This window comes from Hippopotamus amphibius, chromosome 15 (genome assembly GCF_030028045.1).
Source record: "Hippopotamus amphibius kiboko isolate mHipAmp2 chromosome 15, mHipAmp2.hap2, whole genome shotgun sequence".
Classification (NCBI taxonomy): domain Eukaryota; kingdom Metazoa; phylum Chordata; class Mammalia; order Artiodactyla; family Hippopotamidae; genus Hippopotamus; species Hippopotamus amphibius.
In genome coordinates this window covers 23,847,807-23,869,630 of record NC_080200.1, presented here as the reverse complement: position 1 = coordinate 23,869,630, position 21,824 = coordinate 23,847,807, and the positions used below count along the sequence as shown (strand labels likewise).

General features: G+C 34.9%; 1 protein-coding gene across 1 annotated transcript; it reads right to left on the bottom strand.

Moving 5' to 3' along the window:
- Positions 1 to 17,720: 17,720 nt before the first annotated feature.
- Positions 17,721 to 18,800, bottom strand: LOC130837014 (olfactory receptor 2T1). The gene has a single exon (XM_057709750.1). The coding sequence runs from the start codon at positions 18,675 to 18,677 to the stop codon at positions 17,721 to 17,723; it is 957 nt and encodes a 318-aa protein (XP_057565733.1). The 5' UTR covers positions 18,678 to 18,800.
- Positions 18,801 to 21,824: the final 3,024 nt, after the last annotated feature.

The window sequence follows — 21,824 nt, the reverse complement described above, 5'->3', positions numbered from 1 at the left end:
TGAAAGCAGTACAATAATAGTAGACTTTAATACCTCACTTATATCAATGCAAAATTATCCAGACAAAAATCAATAAGGAAACAGTGGACTTAAACTACACATTAGTCCATATAGACTTAATAGATATACAGAACATTTCATCCTTAAGCATCAAAATACACCTTTTTCTCAAGTGCACATGGAACATTCTCCAGGATAGAGCACATGTTAGGTCACAAAACAAGTCTCAGTAAACTTAAGAAGATTGAAATCATATCAAGTATCATCCCCAGCACAATGGGAGAGAACTAGAAATTATTCACAAAAAAAGGAAATACAAAAATGTGGAGCTTAAATACATACTATTGAACAATCCATGGGTCATCAAAGAAATCAAAGAAGCAATTTTAAAAAAAGACATAGACAAAAGAGAATAGAAATGCAATACAACACCTGAAAATATATAGGATATAGCAAAAACTGTGAGAGGAAATTTCTATCAATGCAGCCCTATCTCAAGAAACAAGAAAAGTCCCAAATATGCAATCTAACTATATACCTGAAGGAACTAAAATAAGAACAAACAAAGCCCAACTTTAGCAGAAGTAAAAATCAGAGTGAAAATAAATGAAATAGAGACTACAAAAACAATAGAAAAGATCAATAAAATTAAGAACTAGTTCTTTGAGAAGATAAACAAAGTCAACAAAGCTTTAATACTAGACTAACCAAGAAAAAAAGAGACAGAGGGCTCAAATAAATAAAAATCAAAAATGAAACAAGAGAAATCAAAATTAATAGCATAGAAATAGAAAACATCACAAGAGACTACTATGAAGAGTTATATGTCAACAAATAGGAAAACCTAAAAAAAAAAAAAAAAAAAAAGGAAATATTCTTAGAAATATATAACCTGCTAAAACAATCAGGAGGCAATAGAAAATTTGAATAGGTCAATTATTAGTAAGATGACTGAATCACTAATCAAAATCTCCCAACAAAGAAAAGTCCAGGACCAGATGGTTTTACTAATGTATTTAAAAAAATAGAATTCAAAGAAGAATTAATAAACATTCTTCCAAATAATTGAAGAGTGAAAGCATCCAACATATTTTGCAAAGCCAGAATTAGCCTTATACCAAATTTGGACAAAGACATCACAAAAAAGAAAATTGCAAGCCATTATCTTTAATGAACATAGAAGCAAAAATCTTCAACAAAATATAAGCAAACTAAATCCAACAATACATTAAAAGATCATATACAATAATAAAATGAGATATATTCTGGGAATGCAAGGATGATTCAGCATTCACAATTCAATCAAAATTATACATCATATTAACAAAACAGAGGATAAAATATGTAATTATTTCAATAGATGTACAAAAAGCATTTGACAAAATCAATATTAATTTATAATAAAAAGTCTCAACAAAATTAGTATAGAAGAAAGGTGCCTCAACATAATAAAGACCACATATGAGAAACCCATAGCTAACATCATATTCAACAGTGAAAAGCTGAAAGCTTTTCCCCTAAGATCAAGGACAAGACAAGAATGCCATCTCTCATCAATTTTATTCAACATAGTATTTTGAGGACTAGCCACAGCAACTAAGCAAGTAAAAGAAATAAAATGAATCCAAGTTGGAAAGGAAGAAGAAAACTGTCACTACTTGAAAATTCTGTGATACCATGTATAAAAAACCCTAAAGACTCCACCAAAAATTTGTTAGAACTAATAAAGAAATTTATTAAAGTCTCAGTATACAAAGTCACTATATGGAGATTTGTGACATTTCTATACACTAACAATAAATTACAAAAAAGATAAATTAAGAACCAATCTCATTTGCAATCACAATAAAAGAAAAAATACATAGAAATAAGTTTAACTTAGGAGGTAAAAAACTCATACACTCAAAATTGTAAGAGTGATGAAAGAAACTGAAAAACATGCAAAAAAACCCCCACAATATTGTGTGATAATGGATTTAAAGAACTAATATTGTTAAATTTTCATACTACCCAAAGCAATTTACAGACCTAACTCAATCCCTATCAAGATGCCAAGACATATTTCATAAAAATAGAACAAATAATTCTAATACTTGTATGGAACACAAAAGACCCCCACATAGCCAAAATAATCTTGAGAAAGAACAGAGCTAGAGGAATCACACTCCCTGCCTTCAGACTATACTACAAAGCCATACTAATCAATATAGTATGGTACTACCACAGAAACAGACATATAAATCAATGGAACAGAACGGAGAGCCCAGAATAAAAAAAGAAAAAAGAAAACATAAATATACTTAGACAATTAATGTATGACAAAGGAGCAAACAATATACATTAGAGAATTAACATTCTCTTCAATAACTGGTGCTGAGAAAACTGTACAGCCACATGTAAAAGAATGAAACTAGACCACCATCTTACACCATATAAAAAATTAATTCAAAATGGGTTAACAACTTTAATGTAAAACCTGAAACCATAAAATTCCTAGAAGAAAACATAAGCAATAACTTTACTGACTCTGATTTTAGCAATGTTTTGTGGATTTGACTCCAAAGTCAAGGGAAACAAAAGCAAAAATAAACGGGACTACATCAAGCTGAAAAGCTTCTGCACAGTGAAGGAAATCATCTTCAGAAAGAAAAGGAAACATACTGAATGAGAATATATTTGCAGATCACGAGTCTGAGAAGAGATTAATATCTAATGTTCAGGAAGAACTCATGCAACTCAATGCAAACAACAACAACAACAAAACAATGTTAAAAGGGGCAGAGGTTCTGAATAGACATTTTTCCAAGGAAGGCATACAGATGGCCAACTGTCATATGAACAGATGCTCAACATCACTAATTATCAGGGAAATGCAAATGAAAGCCACAATGAAATTATTACCTCCCCCTGTTAGAACGTCTATTATGGAAAAGAAAAGAAATAATAAATGTTGGAGAGGATGTGGAGAAAACGGAATCCTAATACATTATTCGTAGGACTGCAAATTGATGCAGCCACTATAGAAAATATTATGGAGATTCCTCAAAAAATTAAGAATAGAACTACCTTATGACCCATCTATTTCACTTCTGAGTATTTATCTGAAGAATACAGAAACACTAATTTGGAAAGATATATACACTCCTATGTTCACTGCAGCATTATTTACATTAGCCAAGGTACGGAAACATGGGATATTCCTCAGCCATAAAAAAATAATGAATCTTGACATTTGTTACAAGAAGCATGGAACTTTAGGTAATTATGCAAAGTAAAATAAATCAGACAGAGGAAGAAAATAGTGTATGATTTCGCTCACATATGAAATCTAAAACACACACACAATGAAAAAAAATAAAACAGAAACAAACTCATAGATGCAGCAGACAGATAATTGTTTACTAGAGGGGAAGGAGGTTGTGGGGAGGGTGAAATGAGTGAAGGGTCTCAACTGCATGGTGATGGATGGTAAATAGGTTCATGGCAATGATTACTCTGTAGTGTATACAGATATTGAACAATAATTTTGTACACCTGAAATGTATATTAAAAAAAGATAAAAATGAAAGCTGTAGTGATTGAATAGGAATAGAGAGCTATATAAATGGTGGCAAATCCACACCTTATACTTCTCTCCTATACTAGGCTCTAGTTCTCATAATTGGAATTCAGTTTGAAACCCATTGATCAATATCATACACTATGACTATGAAAGTCTAATAAACTTAACTGATTTTACTTAACACTATTCTTGACACTTTTCTACACTATAAAATTTAAGTGTTTAGCTTATATTTATTAGGTATTGGATATTTGAAAATAATGACCCCATGTTGGAAAAAAAAAACCACAAAAGCTTTGAACTCTGAGAAATGATCCATAAATTATTAGAAGAAAGGAAATCAGGGGAAAAATTTTAACAGTCAATTTGTGTTTATTTTCCTTTTTTCAGCAGAAAATTATTGATAAATAACATACAACTTATATTACAATTAGATGAAAGCAATAACTAATACACAAATTGTAATGAGTGAGAAAACTAATTTAAATAATACTAGAGGGTATTGTCTCCCAAAAGAGGGCCTTTCTGTTTAAACCTGATGTTTAATTATGCATATATAGCTATTTTATTTAAATAATATTTTACTACACTTATGAACCAGTAGGTTATTTGGACAAACGGTTTCTATTGGTATCACATATGTCTGCATTGTCCAGTACAGTGTGTCAAGCCACATGAGGCTGTTGAGGACTAGAAACATAGCTTTTCTGAATGGAGCTGTGCTGCAAGTACAAATTACGTTAAGAAAAAAGATTTAGTTTGAAACAAGATAGGCAACATATCACATTAAAAATTGTATAATGACTATATGCTAAAATGATTTTTGGGATATACTTGGTTAAATAGCATAGATTAAATTAGTTTAAACCTGTTTCTTTTTACATTTTTAATATGGCTACTAGAAAATTTTAAATTACTTCTGTGGCTCCCAACAGATTTCTAATGGAGAATATTTGTCTAGAAGATTCCCTTTGCAAGAATATGGTGGCTTCAAATAGCTCCACCCAGGTAAGTTCACCAAAATTGAATAGAATCCATATTAGGAAGAATTGAAAATATTCAGGAGTAACAGCAAATTAGAAAATAGTAATAACACATTAATAATAGAGTGTTTAGTGCTTCATAAATATTAACTTGCTTTCCTCAACAACCCCATGAAACACTGCTTTATCCATTCTACAGATTTTTAAAAAATGAGATTTGAAGAGATTGAGACTTTATCAGAGGCATATGACTCTAGTCAACCAGTGGCAGTATAGTAGCTCTATGCCCTGTTTTCCAGTAATCCAAAGTAGATATCAATTCATTCATTTCATAAACATTTCCTGAGGCACACTGTTTGAGTCATAGTTTTAAATTGTGAAAGGACCTAAAAGAACATACAAGACCTTGTTTCGGGCTTCCAGGAGTGTAGAACTGAGGCAAATAAGAATTCTCATTATAGATATGGCCACAGGTGCACTTTCAGAATGGTTTTGATTAGAACGTGTGTGGTTTTGATTTCTCCCCAGCTTGTGTATAAATGTAGAACATGCAAGGGGCAGAATTTTGTGATGAGTTTGATGGAAGTGATGGAAGCTGAAGTCCAGTGGCTGCTTCATGAGAAACTCATACCATGGACCCTTCTGCACATTTCACCAAAACTAAGTCATGACAGATAGATTTGTAACTATGAAAAGTACATTCTAAGCCAGGCTCTTATTGATGTGGCCCACATTATATTCTTATAGATTTTTCATCTTTTTGTTATTGAAGTATTCCTAGTTTTACATCAGGGCTTTCATCAGCTGTTTTTCTGATGTGTGTTCTTCTTCTATTTCTCTCTTTCCCCCACTCCCCACTGTTTTAAATCACTGGGGAAATTAAAAGCAAGCATTTAGCAAAAATGCACATGATGAAGAGAAAGGGAAATGCCTGTTCAGCCCTGCCCATCAATCTCCTTAGAGGACTTGCTCATCATTTCACTATCAATTCAGAGGATGGTAGATGGTTAGTAGAGACCAAGAACAATGATTTCTATTGGTGCATGGAAAATGTTAAAGCCCAAGAGGGACAAATGGGCCTCCAAATCTCTCTTTCAGATCAAAGGTATCCCTAGCCCTTACCATGATTATTTCTATCACTGAAACCTGTTAATGAGGCCTTAGAGATCTTCCCAGCATTCTTCACAAAGGGAAAGAGAGATTTCAGCATCTCCATAATTTCTCAGATTTTAAAAGTATTTTTGTCCCATTCTGTTAGTGTTGAATCATGCCCTGAATTTAAAAAAAAATACAAAGCTGATAACAACATTAAATAATATTTAAAAATAAGAAAATAGAAAGGAATCAACTGGAACACTTGATGCCCCATATAATATTTCTATTATTTCTATGCCTATGAATAATTTTTATCTTAGTATACTTTCAATTTGTATATATACATATTATATTTAATATAGATCATATTAATACTATTATTAAAATAGGATATAAATACTATTATATACAATAGTATTTTATACTATTAAGCATACCTTTTTATGTAGAAGGGTAGTTCTTATACAGTATATCATTATAATGAATAATGTAATATGTAACTGCTTATTTCTCAATTGGTTCACATTCACATTGTTTCTAAGTTTGCTTACAATGTACAATGCTGTGGGATTAATTTCATGAAAAATAGGTCATGGAGAATGGGTTATTAGATTTTTGAAGTCTATCACAAAATTGTTTTACAAAGCTGGTGACCAGTGCTGCTGAAAGAACAATGGAGCACCCTTCTGATGTGATACTGCAGCATTTAGTTCTAGTATCTAAACTTGCTTTAATGTGACTTCCTTTGATAACAACAATGACAACAAAAATTAAGTATGTTATTATATGCATATTTTGTCTTTCTAATACTTATTATGGGATTTCATTGTTCATGACCCTTGCCCTTTTCTATATTGGAGATTTCTAAAAAAGTCAGCATTTCACTATACTTCAAAGTTATGTAAGTGAATATTCTTTTTCAACAACATGAATTTTCTTGAAGCCTCACATTGAAACAGATCTGTATAGAATTTTCTGAACAGAGAAATCACCTACATTCTAATGTACATAATAGAAAATTGAGAGAAGCTGAGAGAAGAAATCAGATCAAAAGATATAAAATTTGTATGAGTAGTACTGATCCATGAGTACCTATAATTAGAATACTGTGGTATATCAACCTCAAGATTCCCTAATACACCCCTAGTTTAAAGGAGCTTCCCAGTATGTCCAGAAGAGGATACTATTTAAACACAGCATAATTAATTGATAAGTTACTTACTTCACACAGTAGCCTCCCCAAAATCTGCTGGTTTGAACTGAAGTTCAAGCACCTACTGTGCAGAGAAAAATCTTACAGATCTAAAGTAGTAAATGCATCTGCTCAGCAATTTTAAGTAAGTTTGGGTAACTAACAGGCATGAAACACACCTTTCAAACTGAGAGCTGGTATTCTGGATGGAGGCAAAGCAAAGAGGAGAGAAGAAAAGCAAAGTGAAGGGAGTATATTAAGGCACAAGTGGTTATGGATTCAAATAATAAAATGGTACATTGGCTTGAGCACAGAAATACATCTTGTTGGCATAAGGTTAAGGGTTGGTCCCAACAAATGTAAGATACTTTCAAATAGGCAAGTATAGGCAAATAGATTGAGAACCTAGAGATCATCAGGCTGAGTACCTAAATGCCTAATAAAGGTGATTCAAGGAAATCTGGCACCAGCTACATTATATAGGCTGGTACAAACAAAGCAATTAAGCAATTTAAATAAGAGAGCTTGAATTATCAGCGTAGACCGGTATTCTCATTTAGAAGAATAATTGACATCAGAATATCAGTCCCTGGGGCACTTTGTCCCTAACCTATAATTACAAGGTTTATATAAGTGTGAGAAGATCATTCACCTATATATATATAAATATATATACACATATATATATACATTCATAAAAATATAAACTTTCAATTTTCAAAGAATTACATTAATTAAGCTGCTCCAAATAAATCAGGCTGTGGTATTCTACACTCAAACTAATAACTTAAAAAAAAAAAACTTTTTTATGGCATTATTTTTGATCACGCTTTTCCTTTTTACATACCTAATCCTTGTACACTCCTCTTTTCAAGGGTTGAAGAGGAAGACCTAAGAAAGTATTGTCTTGCTAAAGATACTACATTTTAGGCTTACTCTGTCACTATTCACTTAGTAGTTAACCATCTTATCTTTCTTATAACTTGTAATTCGTTATAAGGAAATTTTCAGCACTGAAAAACACGCAAAATATATTGTGAAACAAGTACAAACAATAAGAAAATAAAATCTTTGAGTTACTCAAAGAATAAGGTCCCCTTTCCTTTGTTTTCTAATATTCTCACAAGAGCCCACATTACTCTTGGGTAAAAAATATCTTTGGCTAAGGGGCTTTGCTGTGTTGTTATCTGCCGCTACATTATCTGTTGACTCTTTATCATGCAATTCACATTTAACTCTCCCTTCTGTGTACATAAATGAAGGTTGGATTTCAGGTTTCCTGAGACTGAAGGTTATGAAATACAGGAAATCTTACTCATGATTACATAGTTAGGTATAAACATAAATATTCTCTTTGGATGGGAAAATTAATCCCTTCAAATTACAAATTGAAAAAGCTAATAAATGCTCAGAAGAAATTCATGAAAATGCTAAGATAATATTGCTGTCATTTAACTGCTTGACACACCACTTAAACCATGTTTCCAACAATTTGGGGCTCCATATTCTGTCACTGCACTTTATAAGATGATGACATTTTCCTTAAAGAGAAAGATAATTCGATTATAGTATGGTTGGCTGTGGATTATTTTTTTTTTTCATTTTGATTCTTCAGAAACGTTTATTTTTGTGCCACCTACTTTTTTAAGATTGCAGTCCCATTTGAGAAAACGGCCATTAAATTATTTGCATATATGGCCTGCCTTAGCCTGAGCTTCTTTCTCTTATGTTTTCACGTAAGAGTTTTGTAGTTTTAGGTCTTACTTTTAGGTCTTTGATCCATTTTGAGTTAGATTGAAAAGTATGTGTTCTCCAACTTTGCTCTTAATTTTCAAAACTGTTTTGGACATTTGGGTTCCCTTGCGATTACAAACAAATTATAAGACACTTAAAACAACAGAGCCAGAAGCAAGTCTGTGGCTATCAGATCAGAAAATGTAAATAGTTAGCCTATAGATATTAAAATATTTTCCTTTTGCAAATTTGCAAAAGGAGAATGGCTTATGTTACAAAAACATATGTCACTTGATCACATTGCCAGGGCCCCTACCTATGGTCTGTAAATTATAATGGCTGCTAATTTTTCAGAACTGTCAAAAGATAACAAAGTACTTATAAAACCTAATAAGTAGGGAGGAAAATCCAAAAGGGAGGAAATATATGTATTGTATGGCTGATTCATTTTGCTGTGCAGTAGAAGTTAATGCAACATTATAAAGCAACTATGCCCCCAAAAATAAATTAAAAAAAAAAAACTAATAAACACCCAGCAGGATGAATAAAAAAGATACCCACAACTCAACAGCAAAATTACAGAACATAAAAGACAAAGAAAATTATAAAATGAGCTACAAAAAAGAGATTACTTAAAGTAGAGACAGTTAAATTGAGAGCTGATTTCTTAAGGGCAAACAAAGGAAGTCAAAAGATAGAGAAATTATATGTTCAGTGAGCTGTGAGGTAAATATTTGTGATATAAGTCACTGAGATTTTGGGGGTTGTATTTAACTCCTACTACAAGGCTTAGTGTAAGTAGACTGGTGTATTATTACTTCTTGTGGATGCATAATAATATATGTAGGGCTAGAATATCAAGGAATAAATAATTTATCTTGAATATGCTGATGTAATAATAGAGTGAGTTAAAATGAAATTTGTTGATAGATATTGGATACATAAAGAGATTGATAGAGCTAGATACATAGGGATAAAGATAGAGATATACAGTCAATGGCATCTCAATAAAACTTATGTGTATATTTAATTTGAAAAGCTTATTATTTTCAAGAAGAGCAAAGGGCCAACAATAGCAGCCCAGACAATGCTAAATAAGAATGATGCAGGTAAAATTGCTATTTCAAAAATCAAGATTTATTTTAAAGCTATCCTAATTAAAACAATGTAAAATTGACATATTGTGAGACAAATAAAACAAACAAAAAAACAGAATAAAGAGTTCATAAACAGGTCCATGCATATATGGGCATTTTTATGAGGCATTAATTCATCAGATAAATATTTGCTGAGTTTCTACCATGTGCAGCCATTTCTTGAAACCTTTGGAATATTAGTATTCAAAATAGTCAAAGTCCCCTGTCTTCATGGAGCTTCCATTTTAGCAGGGAAATATTAAAATTAAATAAAATTACTAAGTTAGCACTATAGTGTAATAAACAGTTTCAAATGCTGGAGCAAAAGAGAAGAAGTAGAGTAAGCAAAGAAGGGAATTGTTGAGGATGAGGTAGTGTTTGTTGCTTTTAAAAACATCATTGACAGTGTACACCATTCTAGGAGGACAGCATTTGAGCAGAATCTTAAAGAGATAAGGAATTTAGCCACCAAGATAGTTGGGAAAGAGAATTCCAGAGGAAAAATCCAGTGGAATGATCCTAAGGTAAGAGTGTGCTTAGCCTATTCAAGGAAGGACAAGACAACCAGGGTAGCTGGAGCACAGTAGGTGAGGGGAGAATAGTAGGAACAGATATCAAAGGGGCATATTAGAGGGGTCCTTGAGGCTTACTTACCACAAGGATTTTAGATTTCACTAAAATCTGAACTGTGAAACAGCAAACTATAGCAGGGTTTTAACCACAGAAGTAACATGATATGATGTGTGTTTACCTTATCTGCTTCTTTGGAAATAGCCTTTAGGGAACTAAGATAAAGCTGGAGTCTAATTCAGAAGTGACTAGAGACTAGATATAATCTGAAGATAGCTCCAGCATGAGTTGCTCACTGACTGGATATGGGTACCAAGAGAAAAGAAAAGTTTCAGGGATAACTCCAGGAGCTCACATGGAGCAACTGGAAGAGATTGGCTGCCATCAGTGGGCCTAGGAAATTCTGTATCTGTTTGTTGAATACAATCTTTGCCAAGTGGTCATATCAAGTAAGCAGCTAAATGGATGGGTCTGGAGTTCAGGAAAGAGGTCTGAACTGGGTTCATCATCATATAGGCATTATATGGATAAACCAAGAACCTAGATGAGCTAATCAGGGAATGAATAGAGAAAAGACAAGTAGGTCAATAACTGAGCTGGAGGCACTTCAGTATTAAGAAGTGAGCCAGAATAAATGAGACCAGTATAAAAAATAAAGATTTTAGAAGGAAAAACAAACAAAAAACTGAGTTTGAAATAAAACCATCATGATATATGAATAGTACACTTGAAGCCATACTAAACAGAAACAAACAACAAAACACATTCTCAATCAATGGTGAAATGCTGCTGATGGATCAATACAATGCAGCCTGAGAATTAATTACTGGATTTACCCACATGGAGGTCACTGAAGTGATTAGGTGCCAATCCTGAACAGAGAGGGCATATGAAAGAATGATAGGACAGAATGGGCAGACATCAAGAATAGAAAAAGCTTTTGAAGTGTGTGATCGCAAAGTGACAGAGATGTCATTGCACATTAGAGAAAATGGAAAATTTATCAACTCGTGTTAGGTACTCAGACAGCAGTAAGCAGGTGACAGTGGTGAAAAGACAATAGGTAGTGGTCGAGTTACATCCCAACTATCTGGGGACGCTCCCCTGACCCTACCCAGGGTGGGTGATACTATGATCCTGTAGTGGGCAAACCTATCCTGAGAAAGAGGGGGCACAGTAACATGAGGAATGTCCCTCAGGCTGTACACCCCCAGACTAGATAGGCTTATAACCTATAGTAAACCTAAACTCATTAGACCATAGTTATAATAAAATCTACATGTGGTTTTGCTGCCCCCCCTCCTCTCCCTTGGGTGGGCATTTCTTAGCAAACCAAGGGTCAGAACATGAGCAATAGTGCACTTGTTACACAGCTGGGGACTGTCAATCAAATAATGACCCCTGTCACTCACCCCACCTCCCCACAAAATGCTCCTTAAAAATGACCTTAAGCATGTACAGGAATGTTGATTTCATTTTGCAGAAGCAGCCTGCTCTCTCTCTCTCTCTCTGAGAGCATACCTATGCTTAAATAAACTTTGCTTTGCTCTTACACCTGAAGTGATAGTCTGCAATTCTTTGCTTGCTATCTCTAGGAGCGAGATTGCTGGTCCTGGTCTTCCTTTGACCTCCCTGGTTGAAGCTATTTTGACACAAGGCAGGACTACCCAGTAACAACTGTGCTGGAAAAACTGTTTGTATGGAAAATGGAAAATTTGCTTTCTATACTATACAAATTCATTCTAGGTGGTTAAAGATAGACATGTGAAGAAATTTTAAAAAAATATTAGCCCTTAGAAGGTAAGATAGAAGAGCATCTTCATGACTTTATTATTATAGAATAATTACTTAAACAAGACACAAACACACTAACATTAAAGATATTGATAATTCGATTTACGTACAAATGAGAACCAAAAAATAAGTCACAAACTAGCACATCATATAACAAACTAAAATGAAAGTACCCAGGATGTTTACTTTAAAAAATCTTAGGTGTCTTTAAAAAAAGCAGAAATTTATTTTAAAAAATGGGTAAAATCTAGGCAATTTACAGAAGAGGAAGTCTAAGTGACTGAAGAACAAATGATAAGTTATTCGACCACATTAGAAATCAAATAAATAGATATTAAAATCATATTGGATAGCATCATGTACCTAACAGATATGCAAATAGTACAAATTCAGTCAATACCAAATTTTGGCCAAGTGCAGAATTGCATTGCTAGAGGAATTGTGAATCAGTACAGCTATTTTTAAATACAAATTGTAGTAGATTTTAAAGTATGCAAATTTACTTTCTATCAGTTTTACCCTTATGTATACACCCTATTTTGGGGGCATTTGTGTGTGAGGGCACAGGTACAGAAATGTCAATAGCAAAATTATTCCTGATAGACAAAACTGGAAACAAAATATATACCTAAAAGCCATAGAATGAATATATCAGCTGGTATATATTCATTCAGTGGAATGCCATCCACTATGGAAAAATGAATAAACTGCATCTATAACAAAAAATGATTAGTATGACATGCAATATTTAGCAAAAGAAACAAATTCCAAAATAATATTTGGTAAAACACTATTTTTAAGTTCAAAAATATACAAAAGTTAACTTTTTTTAAACTTTTTTTTAAAGAGAACTATTTTATTTATTATTTTTTGGCTGCATTGACTGCACATGGGCTTTGTCTAAGTGTGGCGAGTGGGGGCTACTGTTCATTGTGGTGCACAGACTTCTCATTGCACTGGCTTCTCTGTTGCAGAGCACAGGCTCTAGCTGTGCAGGCTTCAGTATTGCAGGACGCAGGCTCAGTAGTTGTGGTGCATGGGCTTAGTTGCTCTGCAGCATATGAGATCTTCCTGGACCAGGTATTGAACCCGTGTACCCTGTATTGGCAGGCAGATTCTAAATCACTGCGATGCCAGGGAGGTGCCAAAATGAACTTTTTTTTTTGAGAGACGCATACCTAGGTGATAAAACTATGAAAACAAAAAGAAAAGAAAATGAGTTGGCCATGAGCTAACCAGATATCTGATCTACTTAGGTCAAGGCATGAAAGCAGTTTGTGTGTGTTGACACAGTTTAGTCACCCATCACAATCCTCTGTAAAGATGTTAACCCCAGGAAGCCAGAAATTCAGAAGCTCCAAGCAGATAGTACTGTAGATGGACTGCAGACTGTGCGAGATTTGCTGTCATTTCCCAGTAGATGAGACAGGTCAAAACTGAAGGGAAAAGTGTCAAAAATTTGTGAAGTTTATAATTGGTGGGATTTAGGATTTTTCACATTCATATGCTTAAATCAATCTAACTAAATTGTTTAAGCAGCTAAGTAAAATAATACTTTCAACCAGAAACTTGGCTGTAGGAGACAGTGTCTGCACAACCATAGCAATTCATCTGTTAAGAATGTACTAAAAGAAACAATAAATAAGCAGGTGATTTCAAAACAGTGATAGATTATGCAGCAGAAATATTGGCAATGAGACAATGAATAAAGATATTCAATTTTCTTTATCCTCATTTTATTTCATTTAACCTTGCATTTTATGAGGAAGTGTTTCTTCTCCCATCCAAAATTAAACCTTCCAACTGGACTCTGTATTCCAACCTCTTTCAACCAACTCACACGCCTTCATCCTGAAATATCTCTCTGTTTGTTTTTTTGTTTGTTTTCTTTATTTGTTTTTGACTGAGCCATGTGGCACGCGAGGTTTTAGTTCTTGTACCATGGATTGAACCCATGCCCCCTGCAGTGGAAGCATGGCATCTTAACCACTGGACCTCCAGGGAAGTACCAATACCCTCCTCTTGAATCACTGATTTTTCCTTCAACACCAGACAATTCTTGTCAAAATCCAAATTATCATTAATATTATTTATACTGAGAAGAATTATTAAACCTTATCTTAACCCCACATAACTCTCTAGATATAACTTCACCTTTCTTCTGATATCCAAAAAAAAAATATGTAATTTCCTACAATTTATAAACCCTTTTCTGTTCTTAATCTACTTCATAGGTTGTTCTCAATCACCCCACTGAAACTTCTCCAGAGAGAACAAGTGTCTATGAGCTTGGTTATTCAGGTGTTCAACTTTCTTTTTCACCTTACTTGAACTACACCCAATATTTCAGATTGTGGCCTCCTCCCTTCCACATCTTTTCTAATAATTTATTGCCACCTTGCCCATGGCCTGACATCAATATGTCAAAATTTCCCTGACCTAGTTCTTCAATCATCGTTTCTTCTCTATCTACACAGTGCCTCCCTAGGTGTATCTTTTTATCTAATCTCATGTCTTAACATTCATCTGCATGCCAATGACTCCTAAAACCTAACTTCACACTTAACAACTCAAATTATTTGCAGAGTAAAATATCCAAAATACCTTACAATCCCACTTAGATATTCAATACACATTTCAAACTTAACATTCTCAAAAGAGACACCAATTCTATACAGAATCCTGCTTTACTCTATTTCAATAAAAAAATTCACCATATACCTTATTGTTCAGGCCAAACATCTGGAAGTTCTTCTTGATTTTCCTATTTTCTTCACACCCCACATTCTACATATCATCAACTTCTCTTATGCATGCCTTTAAAATATATGTCATTATAGTACATCTCATCATATTTACTTTTGAAACTCTAAGCTGTGAGAGGAGCATCTCTTTTCAGAGCAGATGAAAGGGAGCCAAAGAGGTCTTCCTGCTTTAATGTTTCATTTTTTTCCCTACAGTTCATTCTCTATGAAGCAACCACTGTAACACTCAGAATTTTAGTCATAATCTGGCTTCCCATTACCTGAAATCACAAGCTGGTACTTGGTATCAGATTTTTTAGTGTAAAATCTTATTATTTATTGACTAGATCAAATGAGGGGCTAACTAATAGGTGCTATTAGCCAAGGAGAAATATGGTACAATGCAACCAAGTGTCTTCAGAATTTAGGTAAAGGTGTTAGTCCAAGTCACAAAGTACAAGATAATATTCAAATAAAAGGTTATTTTTTACACATAAATTAAGCAGATGTGCTGGAAGGTCCCATGCTCAATTCTTTGGAATTTGAGGATCCCATTTTCTTAGCTGAAATTTGAATCTCTTAGAACCAAGCAAATACCTAATCAGATTGTACTACTGAGTTGGGGATTGTGTGATGTTTTCCAGCATACATCATTGCACAGAAATTTTCTTGAGGTTGCAGGTGACCTTGTGTGAACCTAACCCATTCCATGACCAATTTATTGTTACACAGAGTCTGAGTAATAGGTGGCATGCACTCTAACAGCTTTACCTCATGTGGACATTTAACACCGTAGGAGAAACTAAAGAGATGTTACTGTGTGCTGGCCAATAGTAGGCCTGTGCATACCATCAGCAATACCCAGTGTGGAACTGGGGACTGAGGAATAGATTGAATCTGCAAACTCCAAAGAATGGGGACTGTGGACTGGGATTCCAATCAAATGTAGTACTGTTGACTGAACCACCAGCAATTGTTCATGTAGAGTCTGAGGAGAGAACCCAGACCAGAGGATTCCAATCAAATGGGCAAGTGCGTACTGAACCAAGGGTCAGGGGCTTGGGCTCTGTGTGGAAGCTTCTGTTAGCTGAAGCTGACCTGCCCTGAATTAAAAAGCCAATTAAATCAGTAGCTCAACAGAAAGAGAGTGGTGCTAAACATCAAGGGAACTTTCCCACAACCCTCAGAAATGGCAAGAAAGTCAGGGAACTCAAAAGTGCTTGTGGTACAAGTGCCTGTGCTGTCCCTGAAGCCATCAGAAGTTTCAGATTCCAACACTCCTACCAAAATTGTTAAAAAAAAAAAAATCAACGGAGTAAATTTTAAAGATCTTATAAATGGATTAAGAAAATATGATATGTATATATAAACTTTTTATTGAAGTGTAATAAACACACAAAAATATTAAACGTGCAAAAATGTGAACTCAATAAATTTTTTCAAAGTAAATACTGCATGTATCATGTATCCACATCAAGAAACAGAAAACTACCAGCACCTAGAAGCCTCCTCATGCACCCTTTCAGCCACTAACCTTCCTGAAGCGTAGGTTAGTCTTGCTGGATCTGTACTTTATGTAAATACACTCTTTTGTGACTTGTTTCTTTAGTTCAAAGTTAGAACTCAAAATGAGTGCTTAATTTATTAAGAGGTTGATAGAGGACGATGAACCTGACAAGACATTTAAGTTGTTAAATTTTGGACAAATTTACCAATATGATTATCAATATAAAATAATTTAATAAAGTCACCCCTTTGATCCCCGAGTGGATATGTTATATCAAGGGTCTGCAGCCCCCTGCAGAACCTGTTAGGGACCTGGACACACAGCAGGAGGTGAGTGGCGGACAAGAGATAAAAGCTTCATCTGCCACTTGCCATGGCTCACATAACGGCCTGAACCATCTTCTCCCCCCACCACCCCTGGTCAGTGGAAAAATTGTCTTCCATGAAACTGGTCCTTGGTGCCAAAAAGGTTGGGGACTGCTGCCTTATATAATCAAATAAGACATTGAACGTGATTTGCAGCATCCTTTTTGTCCTCAATTCCTGGATCGGGAGGTGATGGGTATGAACTCTGAGCTAACTTCTATTACCTGGCTGATGTATGCTTAATCTTGATGACTTTGTGACATATTTGAAAAATTATTTTAGTACCTTCTCAACTCATAGCCCTCTATGTTTCTCCAACATCTTAGAAATGCTTTCAGGCAAGCAGTCCTGCCACGTTGTCTACTCTGGGCAATTCTTTTGCTTTCATCCACCAATTTCAGCTTATCTGACAAATAGTTTTTACTAATGTGTTACAAACAGGCAAAAGTTAAATACTTTATTTCTACATAAAATAAAAAATCACCTAATGATTGCAGTGAGCATAAAGGCTTCTTGAGAAAATATGTTCAGTGACTTTTCCTAGCACCTGACAAATTGGAACATACATGGAACTATTCATCTGTCTTCCTCAATGGCTAGGTCAGAATATTAATCTAAAAATAGAAAAAATAAGATTTCTCTTATTGTTAGATGGTGACCTAGAGTTATACAGCAGCATCATACATCCCCAGAGTACCATCTTTCCTCCTGCACTCCTTAACATAGTTCATGCCATTTACAATTGCATGCAACTTGTTTTACCTCCAAAAGGTAAAACTGCAGATCAAGAAATTTTAATTTGTGTTTCTGGAAACCCTTGACCATTTATTTTGAAAAAAATGTGAACAGGGCAGTAGAAAAGGAGGTGAAAGAAAGGAAGGAAGAGATGAAGAAATGGAGACAGAGAGGACATGTTTTTATATTTACTTTTTTTTCTGCACATTTGAACCTACCATGCAGTTTAATCTTTCACTGAGAGCATGGCCACATTGGCTACAGAGACTCCCATTCACCATTTTTGTAGGCAGGAGCCAAGTGTCAAAAGGCATCCCCTGACACTCTTTGTGTACCCTTGAACCTGCCCAGTGCCCTCTTCATAGCTCTGGTCACATCCTTGTTCCTCAAACTGTAGATGAGTGGGTTAAGCATGGGTGTGAGGATGGTGTAGAACATGGAGAAGACTTTGTCTTGCTCTGGCCTGTGGTAAGAGTGTGGTAGCATGTAGGTGTACATGGCAGCCCCATAGAACAGGGTCACCACTGTCACGTGAGATGAGCAGGTGGCGAATGCCTTCTTCCTCCCTTCCACTGAGCTCATGCGGTGGACCGTGGTCAGGATTTGGGCATAGGAGGCAATCACCACAGAGAAAGGAATCAGCAGCATCAACACACAGCACACATACATCACTGTCTCATAGAGAGCTGTGTCTGCACAAGCCAACTTCAGAACTGCAGGGGCCTCACAGAAGAAATGGTTTATCTCCCGCGAGTTGCAGAAGGGGAAACTCATGGTGATGGGGGTTAGAAGGAAGCCATCCAAAAAGCCCCCAAACCAGGAACCTGCTATAATCATCCAGCAAACACGGCAGCTCATGAGGACAGGATAGCGGAGGGGGTTGCAGATGGCCACGTAGCGGTCATAGGCCATGAGGCCCAGCAGGAAGAACTCAGCTCCCACAAGGGTAAGGTAGAGGAAGTGCTGAGCTGTGCACCCCGCAAAGGAGATGGTCCTTTGACCCAGCAGGTAATCGACCAGCATCTTGGGCACAATGGTAGAGATGTACATCATATCAATGAAGGAGAGGTGGCTGAGAAGGAAGTACATGGGAGTGTGGAGGCACAAGTCGGTGCGGATCAGGAATATCATGACCCCGTTGGCCATTAATGCAGTAAAAAAGATGATAGAGATGATGGCAAAAAGAAGGCCTGATATGTCCTTTCTGTTGAACAACCCCATGAAGGTAAAGTCTGTAGAGGATGTGTTGTATGCATCCATTGATCCCACAGTGGCTCTGCTGTGACCTAGAATCTTTCAAATAAAACCATGGTATTTGCAAGGAGTTAACATAGTATACAGATTGATTGTTAGGAAATAAATTTCTAAAAGTTGGAAGAAAACATTTAAAATGTTTTTCATATTACTTTGCTACTGATACTTAGCAACTAATCTATTCTAGAAATTTGTTAAGTAAAATTATTTTATTTTTTTATTTTTTAACATCTTTATTGGATTATAATTGCTTTACAATGTTGTGTTAATTTCTGCTGTACAACAAAGTGAATCAGCTATATGTATACATATATCTCCATATCTCCTCCATCTTGAGCCTCCCTACCGCCCTCCCCATCCCACCCCTCTAGGTTGTCACAAAGCACCAAGCTAGTCTCCCTATGCTATGTAGCAGCTTCCCACTAGCTATTTAACATTTGGTAGTATATATATATATATATGTCAATGCTGCTCTCTTACTAGGTCCCAGCCTCCCCTTCCCACCCTGTGTCCTCTGTGTCTGTTCTCTATATCTGCATTTCTATTCCTGCCCTGCCACTACGTTCATCAGTACCATTTTTCTAGACTCCATATATATGTGTTAGCATACAGTATTTGTTTTCTCTTTCTGATTTACTTCACTCTGTATGACAGACTCTAGGTCCATCCAACTCACTTCAAATAACTTAATTTAATTCCTTTTAATGGCTGAATATTCCATTGTATATATGTGCACATCTACTTTATCCATTCATCAGTCTGGCACAAAAACAGAAACATAGATCAATGATACAGAATAGAAAGCCCAGAGATAAACCCACTCACATATGGTCACCTAATTTATGACAAAGGAGGCAAGGACACACAGTGGAGAAAAGATATCCTCTTCAATAAATGGTATTGGGAAAACTAGACAGCTACATGTAAAAGAATGAAATTAGAACACTTCCTAACACCATACACAAAAATAACCACAAAATGGGTTAAAGACCTAAATGTAAGTCCAGGCACTATAAAACTCTTAGAGGAAGACATAGGCAGAACCAGCTATGACATAAATCACACAAGACCCTTTTCAACCCACCTCCCAGAATAATGGAAATAAAAACAAAAATAAACAAATGGGACCTAATGAAATGTAAAAGCTTTTGCACAGCAAAGGAAACCATAAACAAGATGAAATTACAGCCCTCAGAATGGGAGAAAATATTTGCAAATGAAACAACTGCCAAAAGACTAATCTTCAAAATATACAAGCAGCTCACACAGCTTAATATCAGAAAGACAAACAACCCAATACAAAAATGGGCAGAAGACCTAAATTGATTATTTTAAATCAATAATCCTTTAAAATCATTGGACAAGAATGTCAAAAGATAGTGTTGTACTACAGTGATACATGAGACAGCACTTAAGGATGCATACCATGCTATACAGTAATTAAATATAAGCTGGTCTGTGGTGTATGTGTGTGTATCTACATGTGTGTGAAAATACTATCTTGGATGCTTTTCAACTGGTGTCCTTATTAATGAATCTCTATTCTTATCATCATCAGCACCATCTTCAAAACATCTCAGGACTGGCTGTTGATAGTGTATGTCTGACATTTAGCCACAAATATGAGTGATTTATCATTTGGGCTGTGAGTCAATGTTTATGAGTGTTCTCTTGGTGTTGGTTCACCTACACTGTGGACAAAATTGAATGAAGGAAGTAAAGTGGGCAAAGGAAATTACTCTTGCAAACCAAATGTGAAAGGATCATCCAGTACAAGAGGTATTCACTATTTCAGAATTATTTTTGTTTATTTTTAAAATAGAAATTTCCATTGTAGGGTGAAGAGCAATTAGCCTTAGGGTTATGATTAGCATTAGTATTTAGCATTAGCAAGTAGGATTCAGAGAGAATAGCACGCGGACATATATTGTATATTGAACCTATTATTTTTGGAAAGTGGAATGTTTTTCATAGTAAATTGTAATTTAAAAATTCATTGACTGTGTTTTATATAATTTCAGATGTTGATAAAGGAAAAAAAAACACAACAAACATTTTGAAAGTTCAGGATGATTTTTCATGCGTTTGAAGTTAAATACGTCAAGGTGAAATATATTTTACCAACATGTTTGGAAGTTAAATTGATCAAATTAGTTTATGCCCCTTCTAAATATACTAAAATTATCAGCAATTGAGTCAAATTCACAGAAAAAAATACTATTAAGAATCATGATAATGGTATTGTGAATAGTTTACTTTGTGCCAAGTGTTTCATATCTATTGACTCATTGAGCTTCACAGTAAACCTTAGAAGTGAGAAAGTATACAACCCCCTTTCACTGATTGCAGATTTGAGAGGAAGGATCCCATGGTCACACAGGCTGTAGGTGGCAGGGATTTTTGAAACTGGCAGTCTCAGTTCTTTCTGTACTCTTACTTACAGCCCAGGAAAACAAATAGACTTTTACTGTGGTTATCAAGTAAAATGTGCCCTCAATGTGAATTGTTAAATGTGTATAGTTAAATGTTTAACTATGTGTAATCATTAATGTGACTAGTGAAAATTAGTCACAATAAAGAGTATATCACCTTAATTATTATAATATAGGCCACTGATTTTTAAGAGAGTAAAGTCTGTTTTTCATGTATATATCTTTTTTTTTTTTTTGCTAATTTTATAATCTTTGGCACCAGGTTCATAAATTTGCTTGACACTGTGTACATTTTCATCATCATTTACAACCTGCCTCATTTTTCTTTTGCTGTTCAAGTTTCAATTGATGGACCCCATTAAACTGTGTATCCAAAGGAAAAATTCTGTCCAATTTATGGAATAACCTAAACATTAATAATATTTTAACTGCTTTCACAACTCCCAAATATGGGGTCTTTTTTTCCATGTACTAAGTCACTATTAACAGAGTGAAAATTATGCATTGCTTTACAGAGTCAAATAGCTTCATTTGCTCTCTATTCACATTCATTCCTAAACCTTTTAAAAATTTCTCTGCTGTCCTAGTTTTCTTTTTTTCTATCTGGCCCTATAGTTCAAGCACTAACATAGGCAACTCCGAAGGCTTCTTCATTTTGCAGCTCACTGGTCTTACCTTCTTGACTGCACAATAAACAGTCTAATTTGAAAATGCCTGAAAT